Consider the following 21,901-nt stretch of genomic DNA (forward strand, 5'->3'; position numbering starts at 1 on the left):
CTGGATAATGAAGAACCTGATATACTTTGCTGAGAAGGGAGTGAAGTATTTGTATGCTATTTTTTTTAAAGATTTTATTTATTTATTTGACAGAGACACAGCGAGAGAGGGAACACAAGCAGGGGGAGTGGGAGAGGGAGAAGCAGGCTCCTCGCAGAGCAGGGAGCCCGGTGCGGGGCTCGATCCCAGGACCCTGGGATCATGACCTGAGCCGAAGGCAGACGCTTAACGACTGAGCCACCCAGGCGCCCCTGTATGCTATTTTCTAATAGCAATATATTCAGATGCTCTGAGGGTCTTTAATTATGACTGCCACTGCTAAAACTATTGGAAGCATGCTGCCTACATAAAAACAGCCATTTAGCCTCTAATATGAACAGACCAGCCTTGATGTAGCATTAAAAAATTCAGCTACTTTAATCGAACATACCGTTAAAAAATAATGAGAAAATGTTGACAATTTAGTCAAGAAAGAGTGGTCACTCATCACTTCTTTGAATTTATAAACTGGGGTTGCAAGTCCAGGACTGTTGACCAGCCAAGTAGTTGTAGGTGTGGGTCTGTGGGCCCATCAATTACCTTCTTTTTCTTTAGTAGTAAAAAAATCAAAAAGGTAAAATCATCATGTTTCTACTGTTTAGGAATACCATGAGGTTAGAGAAGTTAGAGAATCTTTCTGAAACTCGGAGACCTCAAGTGTCAATAAGTTTCAAAATAAAAACTTTCATATTTGAGTTAGTAACCAAAACTGTGCTCATAGTATACTGAAAACTTTACTTTTAGATGTACATCAGGTAAAGGCAGAATCGAGAAAAGAGTTTCAGCTTCAAATAAAAATGGATACTTTTTAGAAGTTCAAAAATAGAAATTTTGACTGGTCTAGATTCCAAATGAGTAGCTGAAAAGATGTTTGGGAATCTGACAGGCGAGCAGTGGTTACATTTTAAAAGATTTCATATTATCGAGAAGCTGTAAAAAGAGAAACAGCTCCACAAAATCTTCCTATGGCTCTTTTGATCTCACAAAAGGAAATCCAGAATATTTCCTTTTGTCACGTTTAGCTTTAGGATGCAGTCTTTAAGAAATCTGGTATATGCACTAGGAAATTTCACTGTCTTTTCCCATCCCCGAACTCTCCTTGCTTCATATAAAGACTTTCAGTGGGGTTAGTTTCAAAATTAATCCAGGCATTTGAGGGCAGTTGGGCCCTCCGCGCTTGAATAATTAAGTGAGTACCATTAAAGAAAAGGCTACACATTAGTAACTTAGAAGAATCAGAGTGGATGAACCACTTTTCAGAACCTGCATGACAATTTTGAAAATTAAACCCAGTTAATAGAAAAAAATGCTAAATCAATGGCCATAAAATTTAATGGGTTTATAGCAGCCTTAACACAGTAGGACTGAATTATCATGTTAATTTAATTTCCATTTCTAAATGAACCAGAAGGCACAATAAAGGTCAATTAACCAGCTACCTTCCCTGTCTTCTTTTTCTTTTACTGCTGGTTTTAAATCACATTCAGCCCCAAAGCACTCACACTGCTTCTGGAAACTCATTAGTTTTTCTCGAAATTAAAACAAAAAAGAAAAAAAAAAAAGAAACAAAACTAACAACTAACCATGTGCTGAGAACAACCACTGAGAATGTGCCACAATTACGGGGATATATGTATTCATTGAAAAAGCTTTACTCTTGTCACATTGAGGCTACAAACAGTCACACCAAGCCTAGGGAAACATACAAGTTAAAGGTCTCAATTATAGTGTTTACCAAGTGTTCATCTACAGTGAAAAAGCTGTGTGTGCTACTCTTAACATTTATGAGGCGAATAAGGAAAGGAACTCCATCTGTGTAATGTGGGTCTGTTGTTAGTACAGTGAGAAGCTCAAGCTTTGCACAGCCTGCATTTTTCACATTGAAATGTGTCACTTTATATTAATAGGCCTTTATTATTTTTTTTATTTAATAAAAAGAGAAAAAAAAGGAGTCCATTTCTTCCTCCTCACCTGCAAGAAAATTCAGTCCTTGTTTTTGGTGTAATTAATTTGTGGTGTATTACCTGTAATTTGATACAGTGTGGATCAAAAGCTTCAAACATTCTGGTGTTTTGAGAGATTAAAAACAACATCAAGGGCACTAGATTGGTGAACAAAATATATTTTTATTTTTCACAATCTTTATAGTCACTAATACTGGTTTCTAACCCCAACGTTTGCCAGAATTGAAACAGTGATGTGTAAATATTGCAAAATGATCATACTTTTCATTCCAATAGGAACATCTTTAAAATAAAATAAATATTTGTTGTAAAGTATCGGGTAGCTTTCAGTGAACGTTAGCCTTCTTTCCATTCTACCTCTTCAGTATAAAGTAGAAAATTGAAATATTCATTATTTAAAGTTTAGTTGTTTAGAATTATTTCTTAGGATTATAGAACTTTAAGACAACAATGACTTCCATACCTTTGCTTATCAAATTCTTATGTCAAAGATACTGAATTTAAGTGTAATTTATTTTTTATTATTTTTTTTAAGATTTATTTATTTATTTGAGAGAGAGCGAGAGCACTTGCACTTGTGCCCAGGGCAGGAGGAGCAGAGGGAGAGGGAAAGAGAGAATCTCAAGCAGACTCTCCAATGAGCACGGGAGCCCGAACTCAATCTCACAACCCTGAGATCATGACCTGAGCCAAAATCAAGAGTCAGATGCTTAACCGACTGAGCCACCCAGGCGCACGTTAAGTATAATTTAGATCAGGAATGTAAGAGTTTTAGTTTATGGCTAACATCTATTTTTTTTCAAATAAAAACATTTAGTTCACCTTTCATTTAATAAAAACCTGCCCCGTTGCCTCCCCTTCACACCAAAGATCAGTCGATCTCTATTTGTCTACCTGTCTGTCCATGTTTATCATCTAGCTATCATTTCTAGAAAGTGTAAGTAGGATTTAATGATCTCACAACAATTTCTGGACTAAGGTGAAACACATTGCATGCAGAATGTTGATGTAGGAGTATATGTTCACAGTGTACAGATTTGACAAATAATATATATGCCTAGATGTGACTGGTTTTGAGAGGCATCTTTTTTTTTTCCTCTCTGAAAACCTGTAGGCTAGCAACAGAATCCAACCTTTTAATTGGAACCTGCTTAATCCACTTTTAGAGTTCCTCTAATAGAAGAGAAAAAAAGATTGAAGTTTTGCACCTGAAATTCTTTAAACTTTAAATACATTTAAATGATTTTGTTAATTACATATGTATAATAAGCAGTGCTTTTATGAGATGGAGGGATTTCTTGTGCTGTTTTACTCCTAGTCTTTCTTCAGATTGACATTGGGGTTCGCCTGTAAAGCACGCATTCGGTCCTCTGTGCAAGGTAGCTCTGCAGTGAATACTCTCTTCCCCTCCGCTCTCCTCTTGCCCTCTATTCCCTCAGAGCTCTCAGTGAGCTCCAGAATGCGGCCCTAGGAGCAAGTGAGAGCCGGGTGCCTGCGGTGGCCCCCTGCCACTTGCTGTTTTCTACGATTGATGAGGACGCCCTATTACAGTGGAGTCTCAAAAATTATTGCTGATTAACTGAACGATATCATATCCTATGATGTAATGACCCTGCCCTGCCCCACCTTGCTTTGAGACTGCAGGGGCTGCCTTTAACCATTAGGGACTGTGTCATGAATTATATCACGGAACTGTTGATGTGATTTAGTTGTTGGAGTCACGGAAGTCACCAGACTGGGACTGACCATGTGCAGACGGGGTGTAGAGGAAGCAGTGTAGGTACATGGTAGGATAATAGGAAAAGAAAGAAGAAAGATGGCAGCAAGAGGAAGGGTGTAAGAAGAGAACAGGAAAAAGTGTGGCAAGGCATGCCCTTCATGACCACGTTCACAAGGCAGGATTCCCAGTCCCGCATTTGCACAGCTGTGCCCACCCCCCCACACCCCCCCGCACACACACCCTGCTTATTGACCCCTGCTAGCATTACTGCTGGTCTTACTTACAATGTCATGGTCAGGTCCAAGGATGATTGAGTTCAGAACTTTCTGTCTTTATGGTTTTAAGGAACTTTCTTCCAGGTGAGGGTCTAACTGGTGTCTCTTCAAGCCATTACCCAGTATTTCATAAGCCCATGTCTCCCAGGAGTTGTCTTATCAGTATAAGAATGCATTTCACAGCTCTTCTGCCATCTGGCTGTGTGGTTTTGGGAAGTCACTTTACTTTTCTAGGCCCTGGTTTCCTCAGTGGTGAAAGGAGTTTGCCCTTTGATCCCGAAGGAACCTCTGGCTCCTATATTCTGTGCTTCTCTGAAGCCCCATTTCAAGTGTGGGGTATGAATGCAAAGCAGGACCAAAATTCCCTGGTTTCCCCCTTTTCCTTCAGTTTACCTATCTAGTACAGAGATGAAGGGAAATGAACTGATTTTTGCTGGAATATTACACATGTGCATATATATGCATGCAGAAAACATATACATATATAGATACATGTGTATGTTCATATATGTGTATATATGAACATATATGTATATATAACATATGTATTTGTTCATCATATATATATAGATAGATAGATACGTATTCTATAGTAGTTTGAAATTTTATTATGGTAGTAAGTGACTTGGAGGCAAAATTTAGATGTTGCCTAAATAAAGGGACAATAAACAGAGGGAAAAAAGTCCTTTTTTTGACTTCTAAAATTTTTTGACTGTTACATTCTTTTACTGAAATGGGTTTAGTGTACGTGCAGTCGTATGTTTGGTTTTAATCAGCCTGTTAGGAAGACTGGAGAAAAGTGATACTTATTACTCACTTAAGAAACATCTGTCCATTTTTGTATTACGGTGTATATGTTTTTTAGTGACAATATTTTATATTACACTTAGACCTCGCCCAGAAACCTGAAGATATCACGCGAGGAGAGGGAGGCTGATGCCTCGCGTGAAATGGGCCAGGTGGCCGACTGGTAAAGGAAGATGTAAGTTTGTTAGCTAGCGGGACTTACTTTATCTTCTTAAAAACATGTTTGCTAAGAATGTAGATTGGAAGGAAAAATCTTGGGATTGTGTACTTTGTTTTACATTTGGAACGAATGAATAAATACGTGATGTGAATGCAGCTTGGGCGCCCTTCCCTCCCACTGCAGAGCCACGGTCAGGAGAAGACGATGGTGACTATGGAAAACTGGGCCAGGGTGGCTGTGGAGGGGCCGCTCCCTGCGGCCAGGAGAGCCATTTGACTCCCTCGGAGCTCCCTCCCCTGCAGAAGCAGAGAGGAGAGGGACACAGGTGACAACTCTGGGCCTAATGGCCCTCTCTCTCTTTATTTCTCAGCTGGGGGCTGAATGTTCCCATATACAGGCACTTGTCCCTTCCAGCTCTGAGAATAGAGATGGTTTCTCCCTCCCTAACTCTGTCATCTCTATCTCTTATTCTTTGTTCCAGAAAGAAAAGAAAAACAAAGCGCTAGGATGATTTCCTCGAGAAGTTTCTTACTTTCGGAAAACTACACAAATGTAGCTGAGTGCTGTGCGAAGTAGTACAGTCTGCCCCTCCTGCCCAGCGTCTAGAGAGGCTGCCGAGGGTACCTACAGCCTGGGCATCGGGGAGGTATGAAGATGGCTCAGGTAGGTACAGAGAGATGAGTATGATGTGCCTGAGAAACAAGTAAATAATCATTAAACCCTGTGGGCACCACTAGGATCTCCATTGTAATCAATGAAAGGGCGGCTGGTGCTGTCATTCATCCATCAACTTGTCCATGTTCATGGACACTTGACTCACTATGCACTTGATGAGCTTCTTCTCTGTGTCAGGCACAGATGCCCTGTATGTAAACTGGAATAAGTCTTCTAAGGGAAGACACTTGAAATAATGACAACTTTGATTTTGAGTTTACAATTTGCCAAGCATTGTGTTAAGCACTTTATATGCATCATTTTATTTAATCTTTTTATGACCCCATTTTTCAGATTAGGAAACCAAGACTTTGAGACTCTCAGGGGCTTGCCCAAGACCACATAGCTAGTAAGTGACACAGTCAGATGTGAACTTGAGACTGTTTTACTCGGGAACTTCCCACAAAGAGGTCATTGCACTACAAAGTGGTAAATGCAATGATGGAGGCCTGCCTGGAGACTGAGGAAACAGCAGAGGGATTCGACCCACCGTTGGGAGTTCAGTTAAGGTATTTGGAGATAGTGGTTCTTGAGTGTAACGTTAAATTATGGACCTGAAAGCAGATTGAAGTATATTTGTGATTTGAGACAGAAGGGATAACTTGTGAAAAGGAGTGTGTGAGGAATTGCAAGGGCTTTGGTGTTTCTGAAAGATCACGTGTAAGGCAAGGAGCTGTGGGAGATGAGCCTGGAGAGGTGGGTGGGGCCAGTTCCTGGTGGATCTTTTAGAATCTATCATGTAGCCAATGCCAAATGAGCTGGGAGCCTGTGCAGCGGTCTGGGAGAAATGTGATGGGGGCCGGTCATGGCCAGTGCCACGGAAGGATGGAAGGAGGGGAGGGAGAGAAAACTTGGCCAGATGGGTGGACAGAGGGAATGAGAGAGATGGAGAAGGTGTAGGAAACCTCTCAGACTTCTAGCCTGGTGGATGGATGGATGGAAATGCCAGCAATATAGACACAGGGGATCCAAGAGGAGAACACATTTCAGAAGCGTGCTGAGCGGTTTTATTTTTCACCAGTCTATAGTTATAACCACATATTATTATTATTAAGTTTTTCTCTAGTAGGTTAAATTGGTAATGCATAGATTTCAAATTTACTATAATTTATAGTTAATTATTATGTTTTATAATTTCACAAATAAGAACTATTTTTCTTGCCTGGGGGAAATTAAATACATTTGTTTTAATCTAAAAAAAAAACCAGAATTAGGTCAGCGGTAATTTTATGGATACTAACCATAACAACAACCGCCCACTGAGCATGGCACATGGTCCAGGTCTTATTCTATGGATTTGACCTCCATCAGTTCCATTCATCTTGCCTTCAGTGATTTTAGTCTGAAAACCTAAGTTGGACCACTCTGGAGTTCATTCATACCCTGTTACGGAGGCCGAGTGGGGTGGCTCTGTCAGGGGTGAGTTTGAGCATGGCCTCATCCCCATCGCCTGGTCACTAAGACCCAGGAAGACAGCTTTGTGGAAGTAAGTCAGAGCAAGTTGTTTCGCCATAAGCTGCACAAGGATGGAATGTGTACTTTCTTCAGACTGAGTTTGTATTCTGGTAATCCCAGTTAGAAGCCGTGTGACTCGTGGATGTTCATAGCATTATTCATAATAGCTGAAACTGGGAACAACTTACATGTCCATTTACTGGTGAATGGACAGACAAAATTGATAGAAACCCCACTGAATACTATTCAACAATAAAAACAAACTACTGACACATGCAAGCTGACTATGGATGCGCCTCAGAAACGTCACACTAAGGGAAAGAAGCCAAGCACAGGAGACCACATATTGTATGATTCCATTTATATGAAATGTCCAGAAAAGGTCATTTTCTAGAGAAAGAAAGATTAGTGGTGGCTTGAGTTTGGAGGTAAGATAGATTTAATGTATGTATGAGGAATTTTATTGGTATAAAAATGTTCTTTAATTATGGTAATGGTTGCAACCACTTGTTAAGTTACTAAAAATCATTTAATTGCACACATGAAATGGATGAATTTTATGATATGTAAAATAGACTTCAACAAAGTTGTTAAAAAACGAAAAAGAAGCTGTGTGACCTTGGCCAAGTTCTTGAATCACTTTTTGTTTAACCGTCCTTATCTGTACAGCGGGGTGGTAAATTTTTAGTCCTTATTTCGTCTCTGGCAGCATTTGGCTCAGGTTATCATTTACTGCTCCCCCTACTGCTGGCCCCCATTCATGTGCTGGGATACTTTCCTGACTTGATTTCTCTGATACTGAACCCTCTTGATTTTTTTTTTTACAACAAAGGCTGGAACTGGGTTCTATGACAGTGTGGGGACTGGTTTAATTGCTTCACTCTGCAATTAATTATCCAACTCAATGCCTGGGGTATGCATCCCCATTCAGCCTCTGCTACTTCTGATGTTGAGATTGTTCTGGGTTCTGACTGAGATATTTTGGGATTTGTTTGAGAGATTTTTTTCTGACACCTGAATATCACTTCAGGTTCCTTAGCTCTATGGGCATTTTTATCAATCATTTCCCATCAATTTCTAGGAAGTCTTCCATGTTCAGTTTTGCTAGAGACACCTCTCCTGATATTCTAAATTCATTACAAATTCACTTTTGTTTTTATATTTTGCTTGTTTTGTCAATAAGATTTTGTGAGGGGGTACATAGAGGATATGCTGGGTGTGCTACTGAGATCACATTCAGGACTGAAGGGCTTATTCATCCAGCTGCCCACTGTCGGCTTCTTCCCTGGGAGAGCCTTCATCCAATGACTCATCTACTCAAGGCTTACCCTTCTCACCCAATTTGCTACGACTCTGAAGGACCACCCAGGTTCAGAGCTTCCTGGAGTTGACAGCAGCTTTCATTGAGAATCTGTCCAGCCTAGCTTCTCCCTCTATTTTTATTTTCTTCCTTTCTTTTCTATGGAACTGATCCCAGGAATACCCCCTAATCAACCTTCTCTGTGCTAATCTCCATCTCAGAGTCTGCTTCCTGGAGAGCCCAACCTGTGACAGAAGAGATGTGAATATATCTGTCTGCTCAGCCTTCGGGAATGCTTTTTACAGGGCTGATTTTGAGATCAGGAGCCTTTTCAAATAAGATATTGAAATGCACGAATTCTTTCTATCCAGAAGGTGAGGTTAATTTTTCTCTCTAATGCCAACTCACTTCTTTTGACTTTTGATAGAGACATCAGGCTCAGCGGGGTTCCCAAGTTCTCTCTTCCCCTTCTCCCCACAGCTAAGACCAGGTGACCCTTACTTGTGAGCTCAGCCTGCCACTTCTCAGGGCTAACCTAACTCTAAGTAGAAAAATCTTAGCATTTGTCTTAAGTCAGGCTTTCCTCAAGCAGATCCTAAGATGAGGGTTTGCATGTAAGTGCTTTACTAAGGAAGTGTCCCTGGAAGAAAGGGGAAGGAGAAGCAGGGCAGGGAAGGGGGAGGAAGTCAAGCAAGACTAAGGTCTCGTGGAGAGTTCTTTGGAGGTAACGTGATGGTTAATTTTATGTGGCAACATGACCGGCCACAGGGGGCCCAGAGTAAACATTATTTCTGCGTGTGTCTGTAAGGATGTTTCCAGATGAGATTAGCATCTGAATCAGTGAACTTGGTAAAGTAGGTTGCCCTCCCCAAGATGGTGCAACTTGGGCATCACCCAATCACCTGAGGGTCTGGATGAACAAAAGGCAGAAGGAGAGGAATTTGGTTTTTTGTTCCTGCCTCACTGGCTGAGTGTGGACCCATCTCATTCTCTCTGCCCCGAAACTGGGATTTACACCACCAGCTCCTCCATTTCTCGGGCCTTCAGACTTGGACTGAATGATACTGCTGGCTTTCCCGGTCTCCAGCTTGCAGATAGCAGACTGTGGGACTTTTCAGCCTCAGTAATTGTGTGACCCAATTCCTCATAATAAATCTTTATCCATCCATCCATCCATCCATCCCTCCATCCTATTGGTTCTGCTTCTTTAAAGAACCCTGACTAATATAGATAGTGTTGTTTGATCCTCAAAAGAACTCTGTGATGTAATTTATGCCTCAGAAATTTTTCCTCCTGAGGCAGAAGAGTTGGGCTTTTGTACTCTTGCACCCAATATTCAGATTGATTGACAATGACTCCTTGTGGTGGGGCTGGGAGCTGGGAGGAAAACTCTCAGGCACTTCTGGCTCTCTGCCCGTGCAGAGCAAAGCCACTCCAGTACCATGAGGTTGTCCTCCAAGAACATAGATGAGTGCTGGATATTGGGAGCCAAAGCACACAGAAGCTAGGGAAGGGGCATCCAGAAGGGTCTCAGGGTATCTTGGTGGAGCAATGATATCATCTGCTGCGTGGTTCAATCACCAGCATCCTTATCAGATTAGCTTTGGTGCCAGGCTCCAATTTTGATAGTGGGTCAGGACAGGAGACTTTCGAAAACTGACCTTATAAGTAGTCTGTCTCTAGGCTAGTAGAACTTATAGAATATTTAATTTTGTGTTGGACTGCATTCCAGTGAGCCTGTTTGAGTGAGTTAGTTGCAAAATGCTCCATTAAATAATGAAAATGAGTTAATCTTTTTATGGAATTGCTCTATATTTGCTAACAAAATGCAAAAAGTGTTTGCCAAAATCAGCAATCCTAGTATTGGTCTAATTGATATTGAGCTGTTCCTCATAGTTGTAATTGCCCACTAAGCTTAGTGGCTCCTTGAGGCCACTCTGAGAATGATAATAGGACTATGTCATCAGCATAAAGGAGGATGCTATGACAGGAGGTCATGTATCCAGGTTATCAAAGGATGTATCAAATGGTTGGGTGAAAATTAAAGAGGTGGACTAGGACATTTGTACCATTTAGGGCTGTAAGCTGCTCTGTCAAGAGCCCATTTCTCATCCATTTTGATCCTTTTTTGATATTACAGTAAAGGCTCTGAAGGACTATTAAAAGCCAGGGATCAATATCAAGATTATGCAACTTGGCCCATAAATGGTTTCTGTCTATAAAATCAAAGGCTGACAATAGAGTAATAAATGCCACAAGTCTCAAATTATTTTTAACCATTTTCCCTAATAGAGGAAATAGAGTATAGTAATAATCCATAATAGAAAAGCTCTCTCTCAAGCATTTGTGCTCTTTCTGTAGGATATCATATTGAGACACCCAGACAGGCAGTGTGGAAGAATAAAGACTTTTTTTAAAAGGATATTCTGAAGATTGCTGGGTGGTAAGCAAAGATGAAAGAAGGCTGCTTCTCCTCCCCCTCCCCCCCTTTATTTAATACTAACAGCAGACTATTCTCTTGGTCTATTTTATAGAAATTATACTGTTGGTGATTATGTCAATAATTTTGCATGGATTAACACTTGCAATGTAGAATAGGATCTGTGGTGGGAAAACTCTCCCTGCTACACAGTTCAAAATAGTCATTTTGTAGCCGAACCAATCTGCGTGTGCTCCTTGGTGAGTCACAGATATACCAGGTGGAGTTGTTGCACAAAGTGAAGTTTATTCGCAGCAAATAAGGAGATCACAGGAAGTAACTTCCAAAGCCGTGACTCCCTGAGCAAGGCTGAATGAGTTCCTTTTATTTAGGGTTAGAATGAACATTTAGATAAGGAAGCCTTGTCATTGTATGTAGAGGCAGGCATCAGGCTACACATGTGCCTTAAGGAACATGCCTATATGTATATTGTATGTGATGTAAATGAAGCTTGTGCTTCTCCTTGGGTGGAGATTTTAGTAGTAGAATGAGGTAAAGGTAGTTTTCCATCATTCTAGAGGTCACTCCATGATCCATCTGCATAGGCGCAAGTGGGGGGTTACACTCAAACTGGGCTGGTGGGAGGTCTTGTCAAAGTAGTCACTATCACTTTTAATAGTCCTTCAGCCTATCTCTTAATTCATTTACCTGAGTTAAGAGATAATCTGGAAAGAAGAGCTCACAGACAGATACAGGGCAAAGGTTGGAGAGCACAAGCAGGTGGGCAGTAAAGGTCAGGTCTTAGGGTCTAGCAGGTGACAGGTTTTTTTTTTTTTAGCTATTTATATATATATTTTATTTTAATTCAGTTAATTAACATTTAATGTATTATTGGTTTCAGAGGTACAGGTGTGTGATTCATCAGTCTTATATGATACCAAGGGCTCATTACATCACATGACCTCCTTAATGTCCATCACCCAGTCACCCCATCCCTCCATCCCCCTCACCTCCAGCGACCCTCAGTTTGATAGCTGGTGACAATTTTTTTAAGATTTTATTTATTTATTTGAAAGAGAGAGAGAAGATGAGTGGGAGGAGGGGAGAGGGAGAAGCAGACTCCCCGCTGAGCAGGGAGCCTGACACAGGGCTCGATCCCAGGACCCTGAGATCATGACCCGAGCTTAAGGCAGACGCTTATCTGACTGAGCCACCCAGGCGCCCTGCTGGTGACAATTTTTAAGTGAAGTTTAATGAGTAGGGGAACGGATTTGAGCTAGAGAAAGTTCTAGTTTTCTTAAACTATGAGGTGAATATAAGAATTCTAAAAAATAACTCTGAAACTGCCTACCCACATCCCTAGCCAAGATAGTAAAAAAATAATGTAACATTATGGGAGAATGGTGAAGATGAGCATCACTTTTAAGGATCTCAAAGATGTGGGGGTGCTGGTCCCCATCATATCTCCATTTAATTTACCAATCTAGCCCCTGCAAAAACTGGATGGATCCTGGAGAATGACTGTAGACTCCAGAAGCTCAATCAAATAGTAACTTTGATCACAGAGAATGTGGCAGGGTGGATCTAGTATGCTAGAGCAGGTTAACATGCCTTTGTTATACAATATGCAGCCATTAATTTGATAACGGAGCTCTTTTCTTTCTCTTTAGGTAAGAGGTTAGAAATAATTTGCCTTCACAAGGAGGGAAAACCATATACATTTATAGTTTTGTCCAGGATGATGTTAAGTCTCCTGCCCTCTGCCAGAATATAGTCTGAACATATCTAGACCATTGGGGTACCCTGCAGAATATCAATTGATTACATTGTTGGCATCATGCGGATCGGCAGGGTATGCCAGAGAGGGTGGCATGCTGCAGGCAGTGGTGCTCAATCCAGAGGGTGGGAGATAAATTCTACAAAGGCTTTAGGACTTGTCACTTCGGTAGTTTTCAGGAGTCCAGTGGTTCGAGGGGCATGCTGGGACATCTCCAAAATACAAGAGAACTTGCTTCAGCCTTCATCCACTATCACAAAGAAGTCAGCACAAGACCTGTTCAGGTATTGGAGGAACACGTTCTACGTCTAAGAATACTGCTCCAGCCCATATATCACGTGACTCAAAGGCTATCAGTTTTGAGAAGGGCCTGGAACAGGAAAGGGCTCTGCAAGAGGTTCAGATTGTGATATAAGAAGCTCTGTCATCTGGGCCGTAAATCAACAAACCTAAGTGGCTATGCATCAAGAACTTATGAGTTGGGTTCTGTTGGACACATTAAGTCATAAAGTTGAGTGGACCCAGCAGCAGTTTGTCATAAGAGGGACATGGTACGTTTAAGATTGAGGACCAGAGGTCATGAGTAGCCATGACCCCCATGTCACACACAATGGCTGCACCAGCCCCTGTCTTTCAGCTCAGAGCTGGCAGGAGGTTGAGATGGGGAGGGCATGCATACAACCAGTTAAAGGAGGATAAATCTGAGCTTGGTTTGTGGATGGGTTGGCTTGGTAGGTGGGTCCAGGCCAAAAATGGATGGCAGAAGCACTATAGCCACAGGCAGGGGCAGCTTTGAAAGATAATGTTGAGAAAAACCTTTCCATAGTAGAGCTCTGAGCAATGTGCCTAGTCATCCACTTTATGAGCACGAAGAAATAGTCCATTCACCTGGGCCATGCTGAGTGGCCCGACCAGTTTGGTTAGTGGCCTAGAAGGACAAAGACGAGAAGATCAGAGATAAAGTCTGGGGTCGAGGTAGTGTGAATGGACATGTGCGGTTGGCAGGAAGGGAGAATTCTGTATCTTGTATTAATTAGTGCTTCCCAGAAAGCATGTATCATTGAAGTAGCCACAGTCAAGTGGATGACACAACTCAGACAGCTGACAGCAGCCACGCTTTGTCATCAGCTCCTTCAGGACTGCACGCTGGGCATGTGAATGAAGAGGCCACAGAGGCAGAGGTGAGAGCCACACATGGGCCTAACAGCAGGGAGTCCCCCTCATGAAGGCAGGCATCGCTATGCCAGCTCTGAGTGTCCAGCCTGCTAGCAGAAAATTTCAAGGCTGAGCCTCTACCACGGAGCCCTTCCTCACAAGTAGCTGAGACCCACTAGCTAACTGGTAACAAGTTGACTACACTGGGCCCTTTTTGTCCTGGAAGTGCCAGTGATTTGCTCTAAGAGGAATCAATACCTATTCCAAATGAGTTTGCCCACAGAAGTGCAGCCAGCACTGCTGTCTGGAGGCTTACCTAATCCTTAGCATTCATACAATGAAGGAAATGGAGGAGTGGGCCCATCATCATGAAATTCACTGGCAGGATCATGTGCTGCACTATCCGGACTCTGTCAATCTAATAGAGTATTGGATTGGCCCATTGAAGGTGCAGCTAAAGTGCCATGTTGGGGTCAATACTCTGCAAATATAAGGCCTCTTGATGAGAAATATAAGGGAAGATTCTCAGGTTGCCATTGAACAGTAGACTAGATTGTTGATGTTCTTAAAGGATATAACCTCATTACTACTCCTCTGGAATATGATTTCCCTTATAAAATGTAATACAGTATAACTCCACATTAAATGATCTGTTCACATTCAATGATAAGAAAACAACAAAGCCAAGCTCAGTGCCCTTGTGCCCCATCAGAGCTCTTCTTTCCATCTGATGGCTCACCCTTCTCTCCCGTTATTGTTCTGGGTAAGACCATGTTGCATTACATGCAGTTCAAATGAACTATCCCCAAGGTTACAAATGATGACACGTTTTGGAATTTTAGGGTCACTCAGAAGGGCTCAAAACCATAAATGTTATATTTGCCAAAGTTAGGGTTCATCTGAAATTATTGTGATTGCAAATTAATTTGATTAAACGCTGGCCTTTTCAAGTGCATGGCTTTTCTTAGAGTTAAAGCAGTCTTCTACTCCGAGAAACAAACTGAGGGTTTTAGAGGGGAGGGGGGTCGGGGGATGGGTTAGCCCGGTGATGGGTATTAAGGAGGGCACGTACTGCATGGAGCACTGGGTGTTATACGAAAACAATGAATCATGGATCACTACATCACAAACTAATGATGTATTGTATGGTGACTAACATAACATAATAAAATAAAATAAAATTAAAAAAATAAAGCAGTCTTCTAGCTCAGGTCTTACATGAATCCCACTTGGAAAAATAATTTTGATCCTTGTATTCAGGTCTCTTGTAATATTATTTCCTTTAAAGGGTAAAACAAATATGTGCAATGCAAATAATAGGAAGTGGGACAAAGTATCTCATACATAGAAACATAATTTGATGGTGTAATATATGTATCTAAGACATGCTTGGTCTGTCTTATTAAGGAGTGGAACCATTTATTGTGTGATAAAAGGTCCCATTTCCAGTATTCATTTAGTCCTAAAAATCTTAGAAATACATTCTGTCTTACAAAATGATTGCCTTATTTTGAACCCAGCTGCATGTGAGTTATTATTAACCACAAATCCAAAGGAAACACTTCTCTTTACATATGTGGTTATTTATTTGAAATAGATAGAATCAGTATCAGATGGTTTTTAAAGAGAATGGTTATATTCTTAATGGAAGCTGGAAGACTATGATACTGCAAAGAGATATACACACTATATAAGGAAAATGATATATTAACTAGTTAAATTAGTACTTAAAGGTAAAGAGGTTTACTTTTCCTCTTACCTTTTAAACATATGTTTTTTTCTCTATAGATTCTATTGAACAACCATGGTGTATTTTATTTTTTAGTGCTAATTTTTTCATTTGAGTTTGTAAAGAAACTTAACATTTCCAAATTATGCTATCATTCTGCAAAAGAAGTCAGTGAACCAAATAATTCTGTAAATATATTTCTGCACAAAGGCAGAAAACATGCACAAGAAGAGTCAGAATTTGTCTTGGGTAACACAGTGTTGAGTTCATGGAATAAGACTTCTATTCATTAAGAACTGCTTCAGAACCACCTATGGAATACAGAAAATGGTCTACTTAAGGTTTAATGTCAGATGCCAGGAAAGAACCGCAGAGCGCTAGCTTGAGAAAAGTTGTAAAGCCTCATTTTCGGAGGAGGCAAGAAGGAAGGAGATCATCTCAGAGAATATCCATGGTAAAGGAGATAAGAAGTTTTCCAAGGTGGCTAAGTAAACACTGCTTTCTATCTTAAGATGGGGAGATAAATTCTCTATTGAGAATTCCTGCCTTTACAGGAGACCTTCTTGACAGAGAGGGTCAGGTAGACCAAACAAAATACGCTTAGTAATCTAGGGAGTACGATCCATTTCCTATAAGCTGAGTAGCTGAGTACCTACTATGTGCTAGGTACCCTTCTCAGTGTTGTGGAGCTTACAAAGTTAAGTAAAGGGAAAACTGATTTTTCTTTGAGCTCCTACTTTGTGCCTACCACTTGACAGGAATTCTGTGAAATGGGTATTATGGTTACTATTTTTATACATAGGTAAATGGGAATTTGGAGATTAAATAATATGCTACAAATTACAAAGCTAGTAAATGATAACCATAATATCCACTTTGCAGAGTGGTGGTTAAGTCCTTGGTGCAAAGTACAAGCTCAAAAAAGAATTAACTTTTTGGGCAGATTGTAAGTATGTATTTGGGAGTTATTTTAACTTAATGTTGTTTTCAAACTCTATCATTCAAATATCGCTTAATTATAACATGTTCACCTTAAGTAATGTTCTAGAATTCTTTCTTATGTGTTAGTTTATGCTATTATGGCAATCTGTAAGCTTCTGAGACTGATTTAATCAAACTTTCACTGCTCCACAAATTTCCCCCTTGCTCACTGGATGCTGCTTAGTGAAGATCTAGGTTTCACTCTTTTGCCCATCATTCATTGGTTCCTACTGATGGCAGTAGGGGTGAAGGATGAAAGACATGCAAAATCAGAATTTTACTTTATATTGGTATGGCTTTAAAATAGAGGCTTCAAATTTTTATCTGAAATCTACAGCAAGAAATGTATTTTTCACTGGACCTAGCTTGTGTGTATGCATACACACTCCAGTCAAAAGTTTTATGAAATAATACTTACCTTATGGATGATAGACTCTGATACTTTCTATTCGATTCAATTCGATTCGATTCGATTCGATTCGATTCGATTCGATTCCATTCTATTCTGTTCTGTGCTGTTCTTTTCTGCCATTCCATTCCACTCCATCCCATTAAAAAATGGTGATCACAATCCACTGAACTGATTGAGTAGCCCACTAATGGGTCATGGACCACATTTTGAAAAAAGTTTTCTTTAAGACATTTACAATGCAGGGCACTATATGAATTTTGAACCTCCTACAGTGACTAGCATGGTACTAAAATAAGATGGGTAATCTAATGTGTTAGGTTACCAATGTGCTCCAGTTCTTTATCCCCTCCCTATGTCTGCATTTTTTGCTATGTAACTTTGTAGTGTATACCCATTTTGATGCTGGCCTGGGCCATGTGACTTGTTTTGGCCAATGGGAAGTTAGTAAAAGGATGCAATCAAAAGCTTGAAAAGTGCACTTGTGCTTGGTTGGGCCTGTTTGCTCTTGCCCCTATGTCTTGGTTATGAGAACATGCTTTTTTTTTTTTTTAAAGATTTTATTTATTTATTTATTTGACAGAGAGAGAGATAGTGAGAGCAGAAACACAAGCAGGGGGAGTGGGAGAGGGAGAAGCAGGCTTCCCACGGAGCAGGGAGCCCAATGCGGGGCTCGCTCGATCCCAGGACCCTGGGACCATGACCTGAGCCAAAGGCAGACGCTCAATATCTGAGCCACCCAGGCGCCGTGAGAACATGCTTGACCAGCTGCACAGGGATAGGGTCAGAGATGTGATCACGGCTGACTTGTTCCGGGTGTACCAGCTGAGGTTATCCTAGATCAGCTCACAGCCAGCCAGCACTGACACATGAGTGAGCCCAGCCAAGATAAGCAGAGGCATCTAGCCATCTAGCCAACTACTCCAGACATGTGAGCAATAAACATTTATTGTTAAATGCCACTGAGGTTTTTTGGTTTGTTACACATTCTTACTGTGGCAATAGATAACATGCACCTGATTGCACCTGCCCAATCCTGTACTGTTCATGTTTGAGTACATGAAGTAGATCTATGTAACTTGAAACCTCGCAGAATCCAAAACAACACCATTCTGCCTCACTAATGCTTATGTGTCAGAATTTATCCAGCTTGTTGATTGGGGTCAGCTAGTTACAGGTATTTCCACTTGAAAAAAAAAAACAAACTGTTGTTCTCAAATTTTAGTGTCCATCAGATCATCTGATCTATCTGAATTAGAATCTAATGTTTGCTAAAGTTTGAGAACTGCTGACTTGGTGAGTTTATGTATGTATTTATTTATTTTTGGACTTGGAAGCAAAGGGCTTAATTGATAAAGACTGGTGGGTAAAATCCAAATGGTTTGCTTATGCAATTTGTTTAAGTATATTTATCTTATATACAACCAATGACAACAAATATAACCCACATCTTCCTTGCTTAACTGTTGAGTCTTTGCACATTAGGTAATTAAAAGTGAAACCTCAATTCTGGTCCTGATTTTTTAGTGTAGTATCTCTCCAAAGGTTCTGCCTATTATAGCTGCCAGAACATCCTTAAGTGGTTGTCAAGTTCTTAGAACTGTGTTGGATACCAAGTTACCTAAGATTCCCTTTTCTTTTAACAAAATTCAATTTCTAATGTGTAACACATTCTACCATTGCTGCTGTTTATTTATATTTTTCATTTTCGCTTTTCCTTGTATTTACCAACTGTCAAACTTCACTGACCTGTGCTGAACCTGGTTTCTTGGTGTTGGACAAATTTGGGAGCACCTTGAAAATCTACTACTTTCTCTTTGATCACCTTAACCACAAGGATGGTCCTTAGTATGTTTGATTTCCTCAGGAGGTTGTTCACAACCTCTCAGAGACCACATTTGGGCTTCTGGATGTAGGGCCATTGATATTGTGGTCCCAAGTTGCCTAAGTCTTACACAGAAGGAACAAGGAATATGGGTACCTACTTGGGGAGTAATAAAATGCTTAAGGAAATAAGACAAGGGTAAGTATCAGAGAAGTCCTAAAACAAAAAGCTGGAAAACTAGAAAGAACAGTTAGAAAGGGTAGACTGTCATGCTATTATGCATTAAAACAACTATCAAATTCCTAACACTGGCATGCCAAAGTATTTCTGTGCACCTATATAGTGTACTTCATTCTAACTAACATCATACCTTTATAAATGACATCTGATAAAGGGTTAGAATCCAAAATCTATAAAGAACTTATCAAACTCAACACCCAAAAAACAAATAACCCAGTTAAGAAATGGGCAGAAGACATGAATAGACATTCTTCCAAAGAAGATACACAAATGGCTAACAGACACATGAAAAGTGGCTCAACATCACTCATCATCAGAGAAATACAAATCGAAACCACAATGAGGTATACCACCTCACACCAGTCAGAATGGCTAAAATTAACCAGTCAGGAAATGACAGATGTTGGCGAGGATGCGGAGAAAGGAGAACCCTCTTACACTGTTGGTGGGAATGCAAGCTGGTGCGGTCACTCTGGAAAACAGTATGGAGGTCACTCAAAAAGTTAAAAATAGAACTACCCTATGACCCAGCAATTACACTACTAGATATTTACCCAAAGGATACAAAAATACAAATTCAAAGAGGGGCATGCACTCTATGTTTATAGCAGCATTGTCAACAATGGCCAAACTATGGAAAGAGCCCAAATGTCCATTGACTGATGAATGGATAAATGAGGAGTGGTATATATATATATAATGGGATATTATTCAGCCATCAAAAAGAATGAAATCTTGCCATTTGCAACAACATGGATGGAGCTAGAGTGTGCTATGCTAAGCAAAGTAAGTGAGTCAGACAAATACCATATGATTTCACTCATATGTGGAATTTAAGAAACAAAACAGATGAACATATGGGAGGGGGAAAAAAGAGAGAGAGGGAAGCAAGCCATAAGAGCCTCTTAATGATAGAGAACAAGTTGAGCGTTGATGGAGGGAGGTGGGTGGGGGATGGGCTAGACGGGGGATGGTAATGAAGGAGGGCACTTCTTGGGATGAGCACTGGGTGTTGTATGTAAGTGATGAACCACTGAATCCTACTCCTGAAACCAATATTGCACTGTATGTTCACTAATCAGAATTTCAATAAAAATTTGAAAAAGAAAGAAAGAAAAAAGCTCTCAGAGTAGTTTCATTGTGTAGCAAAGTGGAAAGTGGTTAGTCAATTTCTTAGATCACATTTCAAACTCTACTTTCAGTAAGTTGGGATGTGCTGAGCTTTCATGCCTCTCTGATTTTGGGGTTGAAAGGACTAGATTATCCACACAGTGCCAACAAGAAGACTGTCCTCTCCAGATCTTCTCTTTCTTTTCTACTTTTCCTGTTTGTGAGAAAACTCATTTCTCCTCCCACATGGCTGTCAGTCAAAAAATAAAGTAGTTCTGCTTAAAATGTAAAGCATGTGGTTCATATTCAAACCACTGCAACCCCAGCAGAAAGTCCTCTGTCCTGCCATGAAATTCTTATGTCTTTCAAACATAGCATATGGTGTGAGGTAAATACATAGTTGTTAAATGAAATTGAAACATGAATTTTTTTATTCACTCATAGCAAGTACATTATTCTATGGTGTCTCTGTATGTCTGAAATTCTCAGGTAAGTTTGTGAATTGCTGGGACTAAACAGATCATTCCTTCTTTCCAGACAGTCTAGCTCCAAGTACTCACTGCCATGATGTTAAATCTTCTGTGAATTCTTAAACTCGAAGGATATTTGCAAGATGAACACAATATAATCTTGGCAGAGAATCGTGTGTGTATGTGGGTAGGGGGTGATAGTTGTTCCTATATATCTCTTTAACATAAAAGAAGCTTGGTCTAGTTTGCTCCTATTTTATTCTCCTAGGATTCAGGAAAAATACTCAAGAGGAAAAAGGATATTATTTTCACTCTAAGAGCTAACAGTGATGGAAACTTGGAAATGAAAGCAAGTATGCATAGGTACATAGGTCATGAATTTTAAATGTCTGAATTACCTCTGGTTTATTCATCTAAAATGAAAATATTCTTTAACCATCAAAATCATGTTTATAGCTTATTTGGGAAAATTTATCTTAAAACCAGATATAGATTTTGGAAGGGAACCAGGAGCCTGGACAGTACAATTCACTTGGGGTCAAAGGCACAATTGCTGGGAGATCGAAGTTTTTTTTATTAAGCCTGCAATATTAAGATTTGAGGAATATAAAAGAAATAACTTAAAATATCTTCCTAGAAGTAACCGTATATCATCAGCTTTAGACGAAAAAGCTGGGAACTGGCTTCATTTGAAGGAATAATTGCTCAGCTTTCTAGAGTTTGCTTAAATGACTTCAAGGACCATATTTACAGCTTATATCACAAACTGTTAAATCCTTTTTTGCAGAACCTTTCAAGCCAGAGTACTTATTAGGTTTCTGCTTATTTATTCATTTGGCATGTGCTTATTGAGCGTCTAGTATATGTCAGGTTCTGCTAGGTCCTGGAAATACAGGCATGAACAAGATGGTCCTTATCCTCATGGAACTTACAGTTTAGTAAGGAAGATAGTAATTGAACAAATAAATGACATGTATAGTGATTTAATTACAGTTGTGGTAAGTGGAACAAGAAGAAAATTACAGTGTGCATTGGAAGTCATTAGTATGGGAAGTGCCTCGTCTTGGGGGTTAGAGAATTTTTTTTTTTTTTTTTTAAGAGAGCGTGAGCCGAGAGGGGCAGAGGGCGAGAGAGAATCTTAAGCAATTTCCATGCCCAGCATGGAGCCTGGCACAGGGCTCGATCTTACAACCTTGAGATCATGACCTGAGCTGAAATCAAGAGTCGGACACTTAACCCACTGAGCCACCCAGGCGCCCCTAGAGACAGTTTTCTTTAGGAAATGATATTTTAGCTGGCATTGGTAGGATCAGTAGGTGTTAGCTCACATGTTGTTCTGAGATACATTTTAA

The 21,901-nt window shown here is 40.3% G+C and overlaps 1 protein-coding gene across 6 annotated transcripts in view; it reads left to right on the top strand.

The window, feature by feature from the left end:
* Nucleotides 1–21,901, top strand: part of LOC118518598 (uncharacterized) — a 284,505-nt gene that overhangs the window by 87,339 nt on the left and 175,265 nt on the right. For 3 of the 6 annotated variants that reach the window (XM_078072231.1, XM_078072235.1, XM_078072230.1), the window contains one exon: nt 2,539–2,740. Coding sequence is in view for 1 of the 6 variants with exons in the window: in XM_078072234.1 (XP_077928360.1) it covers nt 5,447–5,471 (25 nt within the window). In the remaining 5 variants the exon portion in view is untranslated. Of the gene's footprint in view, nt 1–2,538; nt 2,741–5,446; nt 5,629–21,901 lie in introns of those variants that run through there. The other 3 variants (XR_013447795.1, XR_013447794.1, XM_078072234.1) reach the window with 2 other exon arrangements.

The sequence above is a fragment of the Halichoerus grypus genome, chromosome 5 (assembly GCF_964656455.1).
Source record: "Halichoerus grypus chromosome 5, mHalGry1.hap1.1, whole genome shotgun sequence".
Lineage (NCBI taxonomy): Eukaryota > Metazoa > Chordata > Mammalia > Carnivora > Phocidae > Halichoerus > Halichoerus grypus.